Source organism: Watersipora subatra, chromosome 9 (genome assembly GCF_963576615.1).
Source record: "Watersipora subatra chromosome 9, tzWatSuba1.1, whole genome shotgun sequence".
Lineage (NCBI taxonomy): Eukaryota > Metazoa > Bryozoa > Gymnolaemata > Cheilostomatida > Watersiporidae > Watersipora > Watersipora subatra.
In genome coordinates, this window is record NC_088716.1 from 43828255 (window position 1) to 43850541 (window position 22287).

Below are 22287 nucleotides of genomic sequence, written 5' to 3' on the forward strand. Positions count from 1 at the left end.
GAGCATAGGCGTGTGAAGTTTGGATAAAATCAGCCAAAAAGTGTGTAAACTAATCTCATTCATGCAGACTAACAGACAGACAAACAAAATGATAAAGTAGGATTTATTGTTTCATCATTAAGTTTTGTTGCTGTTCGTTATAAATATACGTAGTCAAACGTTGACGTATGAAGTTGTCATCGTACGCTGTATTTCATACGTTGAAGCCGTCATGTGTTGGCGCAAATATTCATAAAAGAGTATGTTGTATTTTGTTTAATTTGTTTTAGAGCCCAAAAACAGCAACCAATACTTCAAGTAATTTTATATAACACTAAAACTTGTGCGTGATATACAACTGTGAAAAAACGCCTTTCTTGGTTTCGGTCATCATAGGTAAGAAGCACATTTGTATTGGAACTGTTTTGTTGAAGTTCTAAAAATGGTGAAACATGTTGTTTAATCTTGATGTTAGGGTACCATTTTAATATCATCTTTGCATTATATAAGCAGATTCTTTTAGTGTTTATAAATACATTAGCGGAATGCGCGGAATTGCGCTAGTATTTAAATCAGCTTATAAACAGTGATACATAATTTAGTTGTTTGCCATTAGCTTGGCACATTGCCAATTACTAAATTGAGTAAGCTAGTAACCTATTGCTAAAGTTACTATTAAGAGCTGTGAGAGCAAGCATAAAATGACGTTGCGTCGTACTCGGAGCAGTATGCGTATTTTCACCCGCATAGCAACATATATCGCTCAATGAATCTATCAATATTGCTTAGCTCAATGGTGTAGCATATCATCCTGGAACGGGACGTTCTCAGATAAAATCTTGTGCGGTACAGATTTTTCTTTCTAAGATTTTAATAGCTATTATTATAATAGCTATATTATTATAATAGCTATATTATTATAATAACTATATTATTATAATAGCTATATTATTATAATAGCTGGACAAACCCAATCACACACACCCAAACTTTGAGATTTGTATATATAGGTTAGCAGGCTGTAGCATGAATGTTAAAATTGTTTTATACTGCAAGTTATCTGTTGCTAACTTGAACAATATTCTGTTTATTATATAACTTTCATAAGGTTTTCCATTTCGCCGGAGCCGAAAGAGCATCTCTTCATCTGACATGAAATATTTACATTAGCTCGCTTTTTCTGTTTATTTAAGAGAAATTGTTTGTCATCTAATCCTTCTCAATGTATCGTTTAAAGTTGATTTCTTTCCTCTTGAAGGTACAATGTGTTGACATCTACCATAGATGACAAGCAAATCTACAAAAAGATAAAATTTCAGTACACAATATTAGATGAGGCACATCTCCTGAAGAATATGACTTCACAGCGGTACCAAAACCTCATGAAAATACAGGTTAGCCCTTTCTTTGCAACTTCTTTACAATTTCACATTTTTGATTAAATAATGGATATATTCCTCTATTTGGTGTCAGACATGATAGTTAATTTCTGGAGCAATGCTCTTAACATCAGTTCTTGCACTTGTCATGTGTTATTCCCATTGGCCAGCTCATATCTCATTCTAAAATTATTTTATCTGTGATATCAACCTCTGCGATTCTACATTTAATATTAGATATTGGATATATTCCTTTATTTGATGTCTGACACATGATAGTCGAGTTATTTATATAGCAATGTTTTTAACCCCAACTCTGGCATATATCATTCGATGTTCCCATTTGACGGTTATTATCTCACCCTTAAAATCACAGATTCTGTGACATCTCCTCTGACCTTTCTCATTAGTGTTTGACCTTCAGACCAACTTTGCCATTTCACTCTCAGCAACTCGGCATCAACAGCTGGCTGTTAGCAACTTGTTACAAATTTAGTCATGCTGCGTCGCAATATTCGACTCTTGTACATGCATATATTGAATGGATATTATATTGTGAAGTTTTCTTTCAATACAGCTTTGCAAGTTTTTGAAATAGATTTTTTATTATAAAAGATTTATAATATTTGTGAATTTCCATGAATTAGTTGAATTATTTTATGTATTTGCAACCTTTCCAATAACGAATATGTGGTTTGTATCTTGCCTAGGCTGTCAGAAGGCTGCTCCTCACAGGTACTCCCTTCCAGAATGACCTCGTTGAACTCATGTCTCTCCTCTGCTTTGTCATGCCCAACATGTTTATCAACAAGGAGGCACAGCTCAAAAAGATGTTCACCTCCATTTCGGTAAGATCATTGTCTGATGGACTGATTAGTGCGAGAGGAAGTGGGATGATTCACCCTCTCACGTTTCGGTTTGCTACGTATCATGTATTAGTCACCGTTGTTTTTTAATACATCAACGGACTTTACTTTCTCTGTCTGAAGCCCTGGCTTGGGCAGCGAGTCTAGATGCACCTTGTGCTAACGGTTCAAGTTAGTTCCAACTTTGCACATGGTTTATATATGGCGCATTGAAATTATTTAAAAATTAGGTGATAATTATTCCGTAACACATCGAATTTCATAATGGGTTGTACCGTGTATAAGTCATGGGGACAGTATTTGATCAATAAAAGGAAGTCATTTTCCATGAATTTTTTGTTATTAATTTAAAAATGCGAGTGTTTTGGATACAATCCAAGAACATAAATGATGTTCATATAAAGTTTGAAACTGCCATTTTATTTTATTTAAAATAGGATTCTCGTTGTAAATAATAATTTTACCAGCTATTAATTTTAATGAATAAAAAATGAAGCCTGAATTACCATGTTTCATCTAAAATTATTTTCACATTGGCTAAAAACAGTTTGAATCTTGTACGGTGGACCCCCGCAATACGATATTAATTCATTCCGGTGTTGACATGGTAAGAGGAAAATGTCCTATAGAGGGTTATAGAAGCCCATAGTAATTACCTAACGCAAACACCCTTTGGTGAAAAACGTCGAAGTTTTATATGCGTATATAATATAGCATGTTTATTCTTTATAACTTTAGTTACCTACAGTAACTTTAATATATTTAGTGGTTATTATCTGCATTAAAATGTATCATTACAATGTACTATGTGCAATATTTAGTGTAGGGAGTTCTTACCTTCGAGACAGACGCATAACATAAACTTTGAATTTAATTTAAACGAATTCAGATTACTAAACACACTTGAAGCTAAGTTTTAGTAGGTATTTTACTAAACCTGAATTTTGTCATCGTCTAAAATTTTATCACCACTTTCCAGTTTTCATTATAACTAATAATGAATAATGCTGAACTGAGAGAGAGCCAGCATCGTATCTCTTTCAGGCGTTATGGGAGGGATTTTAGCATCGTACGGTTTGGCGCACTGTATATGTATATACGGTTGGGCGCGCTGTATATGTATATACGGTTGGGCGCGCTGTATATGTATATACGGCTAGGCGCGCTGTATATGTATATACGGTTAGGCGCGCTGTATATGTATATACGGTTGGGCGTGCTGTATATGTATATACGGTTGGGCGCGCTGTATATGTATATACGGTTGGGCGCGCTGTATATGTATATACGGTTGGGCGCGCTGTATATGTATATACGGTTGGGCGCGCGGTATATGTATATACGGTTGGGCGCGCTGTATATGTATATACGGTTGGGCGCGCTGTATATGTATATACGGTTGGGCGCGCTGTATATGTATATACGGTCGGGCGCTGTATATGTATATACGGTCGGGCGCGCTGTATATGTATATACGGTCGGGCGCGCTGTATATGTATATACGGGCGGGCGCGCTGTATATACGGTTGGGCGCGCTGTATATGTATATACAATTGGGCGCGCTGTATATGTATATACGGTTAGGCGCGCTGTATATGTATATACGGTTGGGTGCGCTGTATATGTATATACGTTCGGGCGCGCTGTATATGTATATACGGTTAGGCGCGCTGTATATGTATATACGGTCGGGTGCACTGTATATGTATATACGGTTAGGCGCACTGTATATGTATATACGGTCGGGCGCACTGTATATGTATATACGGTCGGGCGCACTGTATATGTATATACGGTCGGGCGCACTGTATATGTATATACGGTCGGGCGCACTGTATATGTATATACGGTTAGGCGCACTGTATATGTATATACGGTTGGGCGCACTGTATATACGGTTGGGCGCACTGTATATGTATATACGGTTGGGCGCACTGTATATGTATATACGGTTGGGCGCACTGTATATGTATATACGGTTGGGCGCACTGTATATGTATATACGGTTGGGCGCGCTGTATGTGTATATACGGTTGGGCGCGCTGTATGTGTATGTAGAGTGAATGGTCACAAACGTTATCAACTTAAAATCTTTGCATTTGTAGCAGCTATAAATAATCAGAATGTTTTCATTCACCAGAGGTAGTTTGATTATGTTGCATTTTCTCATCAAACTGTCATAATGGCTGCAATGACAATTCGGTTGGCATAAGCAATTCCTAAATAAATTATAATGGCATTTTAATGCATTCTGAAATGCCTTTTAAAAGTTAAAACAATATTTGTGTTGGAGTCATTTTCATAAATTTCTTCTGTGATATACATTTGTAAACCTGGTTGTTGGTGTGCTATTTTACTTTCATGTTGGTAGATTAGACTATAGAATTTATGAATTTGTTGAAATATAAACTCAAACTGGTTTCTACAAATAGTCTCTTCGCTACTCAACGTAGGCGAACAATCCTTCACTAGACCGTGAGCACCGGAACAACCGTGTGACCAGAAGATCTGTCTAAAAAAATATCAATAAATAAACATTGTAATATTGCAATGTTTTTTACTCTGCCTTTTGCCTCATTAAACATAATGCAATAATTTCTGTTAGTCATGCATATTAAAAGGCCGCTTCAGTTTGAAAATTCTACATCATCGCGCATGCTCAGACTTAGGCAGCTTTTGTAGCTTCTTTTGGAACAGTTGCTGTACTACGATGCCTTTGCTCTGGCAGCCTATTCAGTAAAGGTGAACATGAACTATATGCTGTAACTTAGAGACTCCAGTCTGACATGATATCTGTACTTTACATGCTGTATTATAATATTGTAGAGGAAAACTGACATCAATGGTAAAACATTTGAAGCCAGTCGAATACTCCATGCTAAGAACATCATGAAACCTTTTGTGTTGCGCAGACTCAAGGTTGATGTAAGTTACACGATTGGGTCCTGCTATCTCTCTTTTTTCTCGTCTGTTTACCTTTTGTTGTTTTATATACTTGGTTTAAAGGATGTCATTTGTCTTCTTCGATATAAAAGGTTATTATTTATTTGTTTCATCTTTTATATTTTTATTCTTTTGTATTTTATTTCTTATTTTTGTATTTCAATCTTTCGTATAGTTTCTATTTTTATTTTTTCTCATTTTTTGTAATTCATTTTTTGTTTATTTTTATATTTGCAATTACATAATTTTGTATTTTCAATTTTGTTATCTTTTGTATTGCTAATTTTCGTACTGTATTTTTACGCTATCTCTTGCAGGTGTTGAAGGACCTCCCGACTAAGCACCATGTTGTAGCTGAAGTGACGATGTGTCCAGCCCAGCAGAAGCTCTACTCCAGTCTCGCCAGTCGATTCTCGTCTGATAAAGTTGAACTCGGCAAGATGGATGCCATCACACAGTTGCGGTTCACAGCAAATCATCACCTGCTGCTCAGGAACCACTACACCGATGGGAAATTGAGGCGCATGGCGAAACTCATTCTCACGGTAACTTGAGTGTTGCTCAAATTGTTTAGTTTTGTAAGCTCTCCGTGTTTCAGTTCATCTTCCCTTCCGTTTTAGATCGATATCTTCTTAATGGAGGTTGACAGCAGGAATGTCTATATGTTTAGTAAAAATGGTTGCTGGACAAACGACGATACAGTAGAAGCCCTTACAACATAACTAATCCGTTCTAAGAAAGTTTGTTATAGGAATTTTATGTTATGCGAAACTTAAAATGCATGTTACTAGCTTAATTCATCCCAAGATCTTTCTAAACTCACCTCTTTGGCCCCTCAAAATGAAAAAACTTAAAGTTTCAATTTATCGGCGGTAGTATTGATTTGTATGGACTACTTTTTACTCTTTTTTCCTAGCACTTACACTTGGTTTAGGGTCCATAATTACAGTAATTTTACGCTAAGGGGACGCTAGGCACGCCTTCAATCCAATTTAAATAAAATAATTTTATTTTTTCTGTATCATAGACTTTGCCGTGGAGGAAAAAGAGAAAATATAGCTTATGGTTAAAAAAGTAAAAAATATAATTAGTACTCCTATTAATTATTTTCTCTTTCAAATGTGACAAGTGAGAAAATGACAATTTTAAGGCCGACTATGGGACTTTCGTATTTCAAATTGAATTTGAAAACTTACACTGACCTGATGCTTTATGTTGTAAGGAGTTTTTACGTAATACTCGATTAACTAGGACGCTATGCTATGGCCACCACATAATTCCCAGCGTTTTTCTTTTATCTAATTTTCATTGAATGTTTGATATTTTTAATGTCCATGAATACAACTATCAAGATAATCAAGGGTCACTGTTAAGACAATCAATCCAAAGCTTTCCAAAATTCGGATATTTTTACCAAAGCTAAGAAAGTTTGTAAATACCGGCCATACCAGTCATAACTGAACTCAGAAATAACTTTATTTCAGTTACTTCCTGTTGTGTGGCTGGGCGATTCTACTTGTTATGTTATGAATCATGATTGTATCAATCATTTGGAAACAATAATGTAAATATTGGATTTGCTAATACTAAGTTGTTCAATCAAACATGACCTTTGGTCTTGGTTCTGCTGAACCAAGATGAGCGGGTCCAAAGCTTTTACTCTTCTGTTACTTTGACAACTTGTCCCAACCAAAGCTTTCTGTGTCGGAATCTATACATTGGTTCCCATGTGGCCACTCCATCAAACTTAATTTCTTTTTGTATGCGTTGTGTCGCTGTTTGTTACTAAGAGCAATATGATATATTGAAATAGGTCACTAAGAGCAATATGATATATTGAAATAGGTCAAAACTAAGCATGGCTTATTACTACTCACTTGTTTATTACACTGTCACATTTTTTTCATACTGTTAAAGCAGCACTTGCTTTAGCGTCATCAAAAATTATGAAAACTATGTTTTTTATATTTTCTGCTAGAAATTAAGTGTTCTATAAGCTGCCGTAAAAGCGTCCTGTTGGCAGCATTTGAATGTACCATTGCGTAAAAAGTCAATCGGAAAAGGTAAATTTGAAAATATCGAACATGAAAATGTTATTATCGTGCAAAACTGGTAAAGATCTTGTACCACGCTGCCTTTAATAAAGAAGATAGCTGGTAATACCTGGCAAGAATGGGAGTAAAGTAATGAGCTCTTTTTGTGACCAACTTCAGTTGTGTGGTTTGCATCAAAAGGTTTGGAAGGGCAAGGTTACGCATTTATGATAAGATTAATAAATGACAGGTGAGGTTCACGGATGGCGTATTGTAAACAGTTGACAACTCTTCATTTATTTTTAAGTCATCATCAAATCCAAATGAAGCACCCGATCACTGTCTAATTTTAATCCTAATTACAAAAACAGAATATGTGTGCGCTGGATACAAAGCAATAATTATCTTTGAAATACTGCTAATAAGTCACATGATGAAATGCTGGCTCATCTTTACTCACCAGCGACTGGCTGATACCTGAATTACTTACATACTTTAACAGTTGTGTGACTGTTCCCGTGCTAAATAGTTCATACCTTAGTATCCTTCGATAGCAAATGACTGAATATATTTGGCTGTAATATCTCCAAGCTTGGGAGTATAATTGTAATTGAAGGCGAGGAGTTGTCTGTCGCTGAAACAAATATGTCAGATATCTTCGCATTATCAGTCACTTCTTTGTTGTTTGTTATTTTTTTTGCTGCTTTCTAAAGCAATGCGTTGTTTTGTTACATTAGATAAGCTCACCATATTATTTGCTCGTATCTAGAAGCTTATTAATGTTCTTAGGTTAACTAATCATGGTAAACAGTCGGGTGCATTTTAGTCTTATCTGATGTATGGTGTCAGAGGTGAGTGCCAGCGGGTGAGTGCCAGCAGGCGAGTGCCAACAGAGACGCTATCAGTCATGGCTGGCTGTATACACAAGATGCTTTTTCAGTAGTGGCCGTCATGGATAACATTCCTTGTTATACGTTATAAGTCACGTGTGCCACCGGCAACAAATTCAGCTCTTATGTGATGTCAGTAATGAATGCTAGTGATAATTAATATACTTTTTTGACTTTATTCGTATATGTTGATGATGATGACAAACTCACCCGTTTTGTGTTGTCAGGAACCTGACAAGTCGGGGTGTTCTGAAGAATATGTGTATGAAGACATGCAAGTCATGAATGACTTTGAGCTACACAGGCTTTGCAAGTCGATGAAAAGCATAGAGAAATACTCTCTCACTGATGAGGACATACTTTCTTCCGGAAAGTTCCAACATCTTGATACGGTCCTCCCGCAGATCAAGGAGAAAGTAAATATTTTGTAGTACTTCAAGGTTTTGATTTATTCAAGAAAACATAATCTGTTAGGGGAGATAAATCTTAGTTATTATGCAGCGTTTGTTGATGAGTAGAGCTAGATGTTTTCAGTCGGAACACTGCTCTGGGGTTAAAAATTGGATATAGTTATACGCAAACATGCGATTAGGAGCACCACCATTGACCAAAAGATTTTGATTCCATAGAAGGTTCTATCTTACATAGTTGTATTAACAGTAAGATCAACTATTGGCATCAATAGAGTTATCTTAACCTCGTACTATGATACTGGTGGGTGTATGTAGCATTTTGTGTCAATCATGAAATTAATTTAAGCTGAAATAATTTAACGATAAATTTTTAAACTTCTGCAATTATATGAATTTTGATGCTTTTGATGTGTTCATCCATCATCACTTGAAGGAATGTACTGAACATTGTTGGGATTGTAATAATATTGTGTAATTTTATTTTTATTATCTCGGAGTCTGTCAAATGTACCTGAGGTTTCATGCCTCCAGTTCAAGGCTGTACCATTAGTTATGTCTGATTCATCATCAGCCATGGGCAGCGATGACGCACTTCCTGCACCGTTGTAATGATCCGTTCTATTTTATCTCCCACACTATGTTTAGCATGAGGAAATATTAGCAACACTTGATACGCTTCATATATGCCTGATATATATATCACTTTAGCCTTAAAGCTACCTAGCTTTAGTATTGTTGTGGGTGGTAGTAATAAAGCCCCTTGCCTCTGATTGACAGGGAGAAAAGGTCCTCATATTTACACAGTACAAGCTGATATTGGACATTCTTGAGCACTACCTCAAGTCGAGAGGACATGCTTATCATAGACTCGATGGCAGCACACCAGTCTCAGAAAGGCATGTTTAATCTATGGCCATGTTGTCCTGCATGTCTTTGTCATTTTATTAATTAAGGATTAACTGTTTACATCGGGTTACAATTTAGATCAGTTTTAATATTAATGTTTTACTGTTTCCATTGCTTTTTACAGCAAAGTACAGTCCCGCCTCGATTTTTAACATTTCAGATATCGAACCAACTGAAGTTAAACCCAAAAGTCGAATGTTTTTCCTTTAGGTGCCGGAGCAAAAATTCCGATCTTGAAAAAACTTGATAACTTAGCTCAGCTGCTGACTGACACTCTCTCAGTCTATTTAGTGCTCAATGATTGGCTTGTCATTGATACGTTATAGTTTTTCATGTTGTAAAAATAACAAGACATGTTTCATGTACATTTTTAACCACATGCCATTGATACATCAATGGCATGTGGTTAAAAAGCAAGGGTTTACTGCAGGGCTGTATTGTTCATTTTTAGGATGCCTCTGCCAATATCTTCAGTAGCTGCCATAGGCAACTTGTGAGGGCTGTAGGCCCGAGTGGCCAGCGGGGTGGGTTCGAGAGGGGTTCAACGCCCTCCCGAATATGGAAAATTTTTTACATAACATACACAAGAAACCCTATATGAGAGCAGTTTTAATTGTATTATTGCAACTTATACAAGCAAGCATAACACTAGGAAAATTTCTCAAAAATCATCAAGATTGCTGTGCATCACCTTCTGTACGAATTATTGAATTCATGTCATGTGGTATGTAAACTTGTACCAGGGGTAAGAAAGCAAAATATTATGATTATTGATTAAGATTTGATAATAAACTTAAACAGCAAATCTATAAATAAAAGACTAAAGATTATTTAAAATTGAATATTAGATGGTTTGCGATTCTGCTGAAAAAAAATAATGGTAGAACAATGAAACTAATTTGAGCTCTCTACATCTATAACAAGAGCACCAGTCACTGAGTGACTCAAAGTTCAACGTGATGTCAGAGTTCTTTCCTGAAGATTATTTAAATTTGAAGATGGTTGATTTTGAATTTTACAAAGTTAGAGATTCTTTTCACGCCCTGGGTGATCAGGTTTGATGCTAATGGTACTACCCTTACTCGTGGATAAACAGGTTCAACGAGTGGGCATAAAATAAAAACTATACAAAAAATATTTCCATGCAAATATAGGTTATAATATAGCTCACTAAGCAAACAAATTATAGACATAATACGTGACTAGAGCTTGTCAAGCAGATATTAAAAAAATAAAAACACAAAATTATGGAAAGTTTAAATCGGCTGTTACATGTATGCAGCCTCAGAAAATCCTGAGTTGAATTCCCTGCAATGAAGTAGATGTTTTCACGTAAAGATAATGTGGAAGAACTAACAAGCATACTCGATATATGAGCAGTAAGAACAAAGCTCGCGGCAAATTTCTTTTTTTTTCTTGAAAGTTTCAAGATAGTTCTAAACACGTCTGCTTCACGCAGCGTCGATATAACAAATAGAATAATAAAGAAAACATTTCAAATATTATTTGCCAATTGTAATCAGTCAAGTGACTATCGTCAAAATATTTCGTAAAACTGCAATAAGGCTAGTAAAGCCAACCAAGAATTATTCTACATGATCCTGTAAGTAATTGGCTTCCCATAACTATCAAAATATTGATTGATCTTAAGTAGAAGTAAGTGTTTTGAAAGTCCAGAATTTATAGTCATCGTCAAAATCAAAACTCTTCGTCAGTTCAACAGCGTCTGGCACGTTATCATTAAAGATGTGAATCCAGAATGGACAAAACCGAAGCGTCTGTTTTCCGTTCCATTCTCAGCAGTAAACAATGTTGTTGAAATGGATTCGCTAGGTTTGCAACCACTAGTAATATTCTGAAAACGGGCTTTGCACGATACGTTCACACTTTTTGTCTGAACATTGTCGACACTAAACAACAAGAAAATCACAGTTTGGCCGTTATGGGTGCTGAAATTTTGCCTCTGCACAGCAGAGGCTGCCTCATAGAACAATACGGCCCTGGTTTACTGTATTGTCTTTCCTGTTCTATCAGAAAATTAAAGATCGAAGTCTTAAAAGGCCAGCTTCAACTTAATGTTATGTTTATGTAGCAGTAATAATAAATCGATGGATGCCTTATGTTAGACCCTTTTTTTTTACCTAATTCTGCTTTGGTACATGTTTTTCAATTCGATATCCTCCGTCGGTTTCATAAAATTTCATCTAGCAAGCTTCACTATTACATCACTACAGCCCATACTGAGTGAGCTGCATAACCTTTCATAAGCCAGAGAGCTTCATTGATTAGCTATACACTCCACACTCTTATTAGTCAGCCAAGTCACTGGTTAATGTACTGTCAAACTTATTGTTTCCTTGACACTGTTGCCATGGTTGCTTAGCAACATTTTGTCCACTGACTGCTGTATCCTCTTGGGCAACCAAGTCCTTTTGTCTGTATTCACTAAGTGTGTCAATGAATAGCTCTATATCGCTGCTAATCCTATATGTTGACACACTTCTTGAAGTGTTTAGCAAAAGATTAAGTTCTTGTGAGTGCTCATGCAAGAGATGAATCAGGGCATGTTTCTAAAAGTTACTAAAGCGAAACTGTGAAAACGTGTTCAAGTGTTTGATTAGCATAAAATATGCTAACTTTACTTAATATGAGTTCTGTAAAATAGCATCAGTGGCGCCCACAGTGTCAACAACCGTCAAAGGAATGAATTAAGTTGGAAGTATACTTCTGAAAGAACTTGAATCACACCAAACTTTTCAACAGGGTATTTTAATCAGCATAATTATCCAGGTCAAATTATTTTACCTCTAACTTTTTACTGCCGGTTTCGTCTTGCAGTTCTCACCAATTCAAATGGTTCGATTCTGGAGTCAGTTTGTAAATTGGTTGAATGAAACTTTAAGTGTTACGTTTCTAGAAATGAGTTTTCATATAACAAAAATAGTCTGCGAGTAAATAACCTCTCATACAGGTGCTTCAAATTCTCAACGACTATTTGAAAGCATCTTTAACAACTGTGTCTCCCTTTGACTAAAATCCATATCTATGTTAGCACCAACCACTTCTTCGAGCTCAACACCATTCCCTGCCACTCTTAGCAACACAAAGGCCGCTATTTGAGACTCCTAGGCCTCTGGTAGCCTTTTTACTAACAAGATGTTAATGTTTTGTGAAGTGTTCACCTCAAAATTCAGAATTATGCTCTAACTTGCCTGCAGTTTTGATTAATTAAGTTGTCACTGATGAACTCCTGTAACCATCTCTTTGCTCATAAGTTAGTCCCGTCTATTACAGGCTGTCTATGATAGAAGACTTCAACAATGATGATAAGCTCTTCGTATTTATTCTTTCAACTCGGGCCGGCGGCCTAGGCATCAACCTTACGTCAGCAAATCATGTGATCATACATGATATAGACTGGAATCCTCACAATGATAGACAGGCAGAAGATAGGAGTCACAGGCTAGGACAAGAAAGGTTTGTTTTATTTTTGCAGCGTGGGAAAATATTTCTATATGTGCAAGTGTCCCCACGCATAACATTCACGGTACCTGTATATTTAAGTGTTTGTTTTGGTTTTCTTTGCCCTCATCCATCATATCTAACAGAGCTCGAAGAGAATTGTGGGTGTCAAGATCTTAACTTCATAAACAGATGAACTTCAGCCGGTGTTGAATATTTACAACTTAGTCATTAAAATAGCTATCATCTACCTGACCCTTAGCAACGCTACTTGGCCCCTACATGGTATACTTGCCATCTATCTGTTCTCTACTTGTCATCTACCTGTTCTCAAATGGTCAACTACCTGTTCTTTGTCACTACCTGTTCTTTACCTGTCATCTACCTGTTCTCTACTTGTCGTCTACCTGTTCTCTACTTGTCATATACCTGTTCTCTACTTGTCATATACCTGTCATCTACCAGTGTCCTACTTGTCACTCCCTGGTCTTGTACTACTTCTCTCAATGTTTAAAGATATCACAGTTGATATGAATAATTTATTAACTGAATACATCTTAATTATAATATAATTAATATAACTATATTTTTATGGCTTCTAGTAAGTCAGACAGACAATATAATTATGATATTTTAACTAACACCGCAAATGATTCAGTCCCAAATATATTGGAGGGAGGTACTAGGGCAGGAGCGCCTATGCAAAAGTGCATATTAACGGCATGCACATTGTGATATATATTATTACTTGATAAGAATTTATTGAGAAGTGATTCTACATTCGTATACCTTTGACAGCTAGTTTAGCATCTGCCTGCACTCGATTGCGGGTCTGCAAACTAGATAGAGGAATATTTATGATGCATCTTATTTACCAGTAAAGTTGCCCATATAAATTTTCATGTTACTGTCCTAGGACACTTATGTATTCGCGGCATCTGACTTTCGCGATGTCATCCTCTCGTGAAAATTTAATGAGCGAAACTAAACTATCATAACCAACGAGCGAAAACGCGAAGTTAAATAGCTTTGTTCATTGATATCCACAATAAAATCGTCATATTAGAAATGCAGGCAATTTTCGTCTGTGGTTGGGCTCAATGGGAAATTTCTGGTAAACTTATTATAGCTAATACACCGACTGTGCAGCATAGCAAAGCAAATTAAGATTATATCAGTTTAGCCACCGAATTGCTAACTGATGAGGATGAAAGTCTGGTAGGTGAAGTCATAAAATTGAAGAATAATTATCGTAGTGATGAATTTTATTACCAACCAAAGACAATATCAACCCTCATCAGGTCCAACCACATTATCTCTTTCACTGCCAACCATGTACAAAATCGCTACCGGCCTATTGCCAGCCATTTTACCGAAATTGCTGATATTGCTTCATGATATGTATACAGTATTTTTTCAAGTTCTTCTTAAATTATCTGTATAATCACGAAAATCTAAACTGGCTATTATGTTATCAACAACTAATTACCTGTTTTATGACTCGCGCGGGGTAGTTAATGAACTCACAGAAAAATGTTCGTTTTTAGATTAGAAATTCTCAAACAAAAGTTTAAAATTGCTTCGTTGTTTTAGGCTGATTTTATAGAGAAATCTTCGGACAACACAGTCAATTTCATAAAAGTCTTAAAGACCGTGGGTTATGTGGTCAACGAATAATAAAATCAGGTTATCACGCAATTGCTGAGAAAGTCGAAAAATGCGTTTATGGCAGTGGCCCCTAGAAAACGCATAAATGCGTTTATGGCAGCGTAAGGGTTATACAGTTTTGGTTGTGAAGTTGGTTGTTACTTATCTATTTTCTCCTTCTTGGGTTTCGAGTGTGAAAGTCACGGCGGGAGGGACCTAGACGTCATTGATAGTCTACAAAACAAATGGCAGCAAGTGATCAAATTGAATTGTCGATCTCACCCACACATTTCAACCTGTGGTTTACAAATACGAACTAGTCCCAAATTGAATTTTTTTCTTATTAGCGAACTGGACCTGAGGAATGTAATCGGTTTTTTTTCACTGCATTTATTTTCACATCACTATATTTTCGCACTCATCAGAGTCGCGAAATTAAGTTGCAGCGAAATTTTACTCTGTGTGCTACTCACGGAACTAAATACTAGCGAAATATAAGTGTCCTAGGGTAGGTTTAACTAGCCAACATACTAACCTGAACACCTGAGTTATTCAATGTTCAGAGACTCGTATTTGTCTGAGGGTTGAAATAGTCAGAGATTTCTAATCTCTGATTTGTTCAGTAGTAGCATTATTCCATTGTTCAAAGCTATCCAAACTAAATTTTTAAATACTGTTGTTAAATTCAGTTGTTATTACCTAATAATAATAACGATGCCCGTTGTTTAAGGGAGGTCAAGGTTACTAGGCTCATATCTAAGGGAACGATAGAGGTGGCCATGCTCGCTCAGGCTACAAGAAAGTTGGAGCTAGAAAAGGAAATACACGTGCAAGGTATGATTATAGCAATACGTCTCGTGTGAAGCAATTGTGTCCTGATGTGCATCAGTTAGAGTGCTAGACTATGTTCCAGGTTATTTGCTCTGTATGACTTTCACTCAACAGTCGTGGCATGAACTTACTCAAAATTTTAGTAGATTTTAATGGAAGGTCATGAAGGTCATGGAAGGATTTTAATGTTATTTGTCTATTATTTGCAATTGTTTTGGATGTTTGAGGTGATATGTCTGCCAGAATATTTCAAGATGAAAATCAACAAAACTTGATCACGATTTAAATCACTCAGAAGAAAAATACGTGACGAAATGACATCACTAGTTGCTTGGCTGCCTGTCTCTCTCAGCATTGATATCGGTTATTGTAATGTGAAGTTGTAGCATTACACATCTTTATTCTGTCAGTCTCTTTGCAACTATAGACGATATAATCGCGATTTCTCGAATCTGAGCATTTTAATCGTGATAAAGTTGTGGTGATTGTAATCTTGAAACATCCTGGAAGTCAAATCACCTTTAACATAAAAACAACCACAAATGATAGAAAAATACATATACTTTTGATAAAATCTACGGAATATTGTGTAAGTTAAGTTTATTTTTAAAGCCAGCACACTATGGACTCTTGTTGATTCCTTATTGGTCATCATTGTGGTTGCTCAGGCTTTTGAAGAACTTGTTTTCTTTGGATCTGGCATGTCACTTTTAAAGATAAATTTGCACAACATTAGTAAATTTTATCAGAAACTATCGATATTTTTCTATTATTTGCTATTATTGTTATGTTTGAGGTGATCTGATTGTCAGGATGTTTTATGGTTAAAATTGATTAAACTTAGTCATGATTAAAGCTCTCAGATCGATCAGATTATGACGTCTATAATTGCAAAGAGACGACAGAATAGGGACATAACACTATAACTTGAATGCTACAGCCGATTATGACGTCTATAATTGCAAAGAGACGACAGAATAGGGACATAACACTATAACTTGAATGCTACAGCCGATTATGACGTCTATAATTGCAAAGAGACGACAGAATAGGGGCATAACACTATAACTTGAATGCTACAGCCGATTATGACGTCTATAATTGCAAAGAGACGACAGAATAGGGACATAACACTATAACTTGAATGCTACAGCCGATTATGACATCTATACTTGCAAAGAGACGACAGAATAGGGACATAACACTATAACTTGAATGCTACAGCCGATTATGACATCTATACTTGCAAAGAGACGACAGAATAGGGACATAACACTATAACTTGAATGCTACAGCCGATTATGACGTCTATAATTGCAAAGAGACGACAGAATAGGGACATAGCACTATAAATTGAATGCTACAGATGATTATGACGTCTATAATTGCAAAGAGACGACAGAATAGGGACATAACACTATAACTTGAATGCTACAGCCGATTATGACGTCTATAATTGCAAAGAGACGACAGAATAGGGACATAACACTATAACTTGAATGCTACAGCCGATTATGACGTCTATAATTGCAAAGAGACGACAGAATAGAGACATAACACTATAACTTGAATGCTACAGCCGATTATGACGTCTATAATTGCAAAGAGACGACAGAATAGGGACATAACACTATAACTTGAATGCTACAGCCGATTATGACGTCTATAATTGCAAAGAGACGACAGAATAGGGACATAACACTATAACTTGAATGCTACAGCCGATATCAACTACCGCAACGATAACAACTTGTGACGTCATTTCGCAAGTATTTTCCTTCTGAGCTATTATTTAATAGCCATTAAGTTTTATCGATTTTACTCTTAAAACATCCTGGCAGTCAGATCACCTCACACATCAAAAACAGTTGCAAGTGATAGAAAATTACCGATACTTTCTGATCATATCTTCAAAAAATTTATGGAAGTTTATTTTTCAGGGAAGGAAGTGAGTTACTTTCTCATTCACAAGTTTCATCTAAGAAAGCTTCCTAGTTTGTTATATTAGTTTCTGTACCCATGAGCTATAGGCTTGTTCACTGCCTTTATAACTGACGGGTCATTTTTCTTCATAATAACGGCCTGTTGAGAATAACGACTGGATTATATTTGATAGTCATTGAATAAGTGACTGGAATATAAAGAATCCTGAACAGGAAGTCTTAAAATTTGTTATTGCGGAGTTAGCTATATTTGGTGATGGGAGTCACCAGCTGGTACCTAGAACTGTGTGGGACTAGGTTTAGCTAGGTTGTCAGCTATGCTCTTTACCTCTGGTACTCTCTCACATCCTTTTGAGCTCACATCGCTAATGATGCCTGTAATGGGATCAGTGTTGAGTCAGGGATGTTGCTATGAATCTCCTCAGGTCTGCAATAGTTCTGTTTCAGTTATCATATTATAGCGCTTGTCTTGTTGGGCAACTGTGATATAACCCGATGCATGAGAACAGAGCCTACCTGCTTACATTAGAGTTGAAAACTCACTCCTTGAAAAATGACTCCTGCACGGGCCCCTTGAAAAATCTATTCGTTGAGATTTGTGAGATTGGACAGAGATTGAGTTGAAATTCATGTGATTGGACACAGACTGCAGTTGTGATTCGTGTGATTGGACAGAGATTGAGTTGAAAGTCGTGTGATTTGGACAGAGGCTGAGTTGAGATCCGTGTGATCGGACAGAGATTGAGTTGAAAGTCGTGTGATTTGGACAGAGGCTGAGTTGAGATCCGTGTGATCGGACAGAGATTGAGTTGAAAGTCGTGTGATTTGGACCGAGGCTGAGTTGAGATCCGTGTGATCGGACAGAGACCAACCGTTCACCTTGTGTTTGTTTTTGTTGACACTGATGAGTTAATGGCAACACTGAAATGAACATTGGAAGGTTCTAAGATATCGGTGGATTTCTGTCAGTCATTAATTGCATCTTAGCTTATCTTATTCGCTGGCAAAAACAAATAATTTTTATGTCAGGTTGATGGCCATTTGCTATTTTTATGAGTTTCTATAATTTATATTCAGAAGGAAATTATTAGCAGTGCTTAACTCACAATCATTACATTCACCTTCGCTCTATATATTTGTTGTATTGTATTTCTAATAGTTCATGTGGGAACTTCTTTGAGTATTTGCTTGTAATCAATTGGAAATTGAAATTTCAAAATGATTTCAATCGATCAATTGAAATCATTTGCTGGAGAGTCAATTGAAAAAGAGCTCAATTTCATATGATGGTCTAGCTTCAATGGTGAATTGGTTAATTTACTTTGAGATCACTGTTTTACACTATCAAGCGTCCTACCATTAGGTTTCCCTATAGCATGCCTCTCTCAGCTTGTCGTTGTTAATTCCGCCTGTTGGTTTTTTTTGTGCTTCATAACATTTGCCCAAGCTATGATCACTCTCACCTGCCTCCGGTGTGTATATCATTGCCCCCCTCCTCCTCACATACTTAATCCATCAAATTTGGAGGCTAATTTTTGTAGACGGTAAGGCAGAGGAGGACGTTCCTGATGCAGTCACCTTGTTGAATGAGTCCCTCTCTCTCTGGACTCACAATCAGTAGCGCGAGCTAGTCATCTCTTGAGAGTTGTCTCTCCTTGTGGACCATGTTACCGTGCAGTATGCGTTTATAGTCATTTATATTCAGGTTGAAGTGTTGAAGTTTGTTTATAAGCTAGTTAATAAATATATTTTATATAAGAAACCACCTTTGAATCAAAGGAAACCCTAACTTTTTTGCTGTTTTATAGCATTAGGTAGGTAACTCCAAAATAAGTTGGAAAAGTGTAATTTCTCTCGAATGGCTACTGTTCAATTAATAGGCATGCTTTAGATACTTAGAAATATGCTAAGGGATTGGATAAAGCATCCGAACAGAATCTCATAAAGAATTTATTAGGCATCTTGCATTGTCATCTGTAATGTCTGTTGTTGTATGATTACTGCATTTCTTATAAAGCTATATATTTTTTATATTGTCAAACATTTGAAATATATACTTTCTTTTCAAATGGATGAATAGATCTTCATAACTTTCGAATATGGGTGATGCGTTTATCTCGTAATTTTAGTGTCGTACAAGATTTGAAAACTCTGCACTCTAGAATTTCCTACTACAGAATGCTATCGTGGTTTCGTTGTGTTTAGGCTTTATAGCGAGTTTATTTATGGATTTTCAATTTTTTTATCTTTTCATAAAATAATCTGGAAATCATAAACAGGGTATTGTTAGTATGGAAAGAGGTAGATGTCTCATGGAGTTCTGTCTAAAATCAGTCTCAGTTGCATCCCTGAGAGAAAAAATTCACTATGCTATAATTTATCCAGCAATTGCAATCAGTGAGGTTTTGCCAAAGTTTAGTCATGATTAGGCATTGTCAACACCGAATCTTTACTATAATAAGAGCTGTGTCTGTCTGAAGCCAAGGTGGGAGGTTGAGAAAAAATGATTACACTTACAGGATTTGAACCTGCAACATTTGTGTGTACTGTCAGGTACACTACCACCTGCACCAATCGACCAACACGCTTTTTAGAATAACAGAATAATTGTATGTACAAGTGTAGTTATTACACTATCCGTCTGTCCAGCGCCACAGTTCGAAGTTGGGAAAAAGATCGTATCACGTGTACTTTGAACTCACGATCGTTCAAATACTACCATTATAGCATGATAGACCAACAGTAAAAGCTGCAGTAAAATCAATCGACTGCTTACTGGATTTCCAGAATAATTATATGTGTAGCTACTACACCTAATGATCTCTTACAGAACACTAGACTGCCAGGGTACTAGTTAGATGTTAATTTGTCTCTATAAAAAACATTTTTCTGTTACGCTAGCCTTACACTTCTCGTCATAGCATCATTCGTAATAATCGTAATAGGCAAGCACACTCTTACATGAATTAGTGTTTCCATCTCCACACTGCTAAGCCGTAAAATGACAACAAAATTTATTATTACGCATTATAACAAAATTTTAGTAGTTCCTATGTAGTATTTCCATTCAGTATTATCACTTCGTTGTGATATAAAATAGCAATAAACCTTTTATTGTTTATTGTTGGCTTCCCGTCTGTGCCTCTATCAACTTGAGATTTAATGTTAAACTTCGCTACGCCAATGTGCTGCGGCCCATTTTAGCCAAGCTGGATTTGTTGGAGTTCATCTAAAAACATTTTTTTGGTGACACCCGTTTACCACAGGGTCCTTGCTCTAATTTTTTATTCACTTTCATTAGGAAATATTTCAATACAAACACAGTCATGATCACCCGAGCAAAGCACACACGACCTGGTGCTAACTTTTACTAGCACTGCATGACGTCATAACTTCCTTGTCTCCGTTGATGATCAAACATTTTTCTCTTGAATATTTTGCCTTGTAATATGGAGGAAGAAGGTATTAGGTGAAATGCTTGGCTGACTTATACAGGTCAAGGATCATGTTTCATGCTCATTGAACACAAGGATAATCCCTAAATTTATTGAAGTTTTAGAATGAGTTTCTGTCGCAACACATGAGAGACTGTAGCAATCCTTTGTGTTACAATCAATTGAAATGCTTGCTGAAATTCATGGACAATGTTATTCTTGTGTGACGTTGGCTAGCAACTATTAAAAGCTAACAGTCTTAAACTTGCAATAACTGAGAAGTAAAACAAATGTTTAGGCATGCTGTCAGGATAGTTAAACAATATTAAACAAATTGATGAAATTCTGATATGTTACAAAATTTGTTCTCTTTTAAAAAAGGTGCCATTATAAAGGAATATTATTTACCTTCTGGCATTAAGAAACAGTACATTTTATAATTATTTTGCACAAAAATCTTTTTTCGTAGTTCTAAAACTGTGTTAGCCTCTTTCGTAATGAAATCGCTTTAGTATGCTGTTGCAGTTCGGAAGTGAAAGTTGAGACAGATTTAAATGAGTAAAGAAATCCTTCATTGCATTGTCAAACTAAGAGGACACACGGGTAGCTCAATATACTATATTTGAGGTCTAAATTAACAAATTTTAATTTGAAAAGTTTTACGTTTGCTAATCGCTTTATATCTTCTTGATATTATCGTTTGAAAGCACTGATTATAGTATAAGAGATGGAGAATATATAAAAGTACAGTATATAAGAGTATAGAGAAGTATTGCAAGATATTGTCACTCCCGTACATTTCAAAATCCAAACTTCCAAAGCCTTTGGCATGCCAATATATTCAACAACTTATTAAACATTCAGCATCTATTCTTAAAAAATAAAAACAATAAAATAAAAAGTTCCTCTCGATAAAAAGCTATAAACCTTTTAAAAAAATTTCCAAAGGCAATTTTTTTGTCTATTTAGATGACTTTGCAGCGTTAATTTATCAGGATATTTGCTATTTATCCAGATGCTTGCTATTTATCCAGATACTTGCTATTCATCCAGACACTTGCTATTCACCCAGACACTTGCTATTTATCCAAATACTCGTTATTCATCCAGATACTTGCTATTCATCCAAACACTTGCTATTCATCCAGATACTTGCTATTCATTCAGACACTTGCTATTCATCCAGACACTTGCTGTGCATCCATACACTTGCTATTCATCCATATGCTTGCTATTCATCCAGACACTTGCTATTCATCCAGATACTTGCTATGCATCCAGATACTTGATATTCATCAGATACTGGCTGTTTATCTAGATAATTGCTATTTATCCCGATACTTGCTATTCATCCAGATACTTACTATTTATCCAGATACTTGCTAATTATCCAGTTACTTGCTATTTATCCAGATATTTGCTATTTATCCAGTTACTTGCTATTTATCCAGATACTTGCTATATATCCAGTTACTTGCTATTTATCCAGATACTATTTATCCAGTTACTTGCTATTTATCCAGATATTTGCTATTTATCCAGTTACTTGCTATTTATCCAG

The 22287-nt window shown here is 36.0% G+C and overlaps 1 protein-coding gene across 1 annotated transcript in view; it reads left to right on the plus strand.

The window, feature by feature from the left end:
- LOC137403819 (SWI/SNF-related matrix-associated actin-dependent regulator of chromatin subfamily A containing DEAD/H box 1-like) overlaps positions 1 to 19365 on the plus strand; it is a 30670-nt gene extending 11305 nt beyond the window's left edge. The window contains exons 9-17 of the mRNA XM_068089880.1: positions 1238 to 1373; positions 2069 to 2206; positions 5051 to 5149; positions 5485 to 5712; positions 8318 to 8506; positions 9281 to 9399; positions 12704 to 12886; positions 15249 to 15352; positions 18834 to 19365. Of these exons, the coding sequence (XP_067945981.1) occupies positions 1238 to 1373; positions 2069 to 2206; positions 5051 to 5149; positions 5485 to 5712; positions 8318 to 8506; positions 9281 to 9399; positions 12704 to 12886; positions 15249 to 15352; positions 18834 to 18913 (1276 nt within the window). The 3' untranslated portion in view covers positions 18914 to 19365. The remainder of the gene's footprint in view (positions 1 to 1237; positions 1374 to 2068; positions 2207 to 5050; positions 5150 to 5484; positions 5713 to 8317; positions 8507 to 9280; positions 9400 to 12703; positions 12887 to 15248; positions 15353 to 18833) is intronic.
- Positions 19366 to 22287: the final 2922 nt, after the last annotated feature.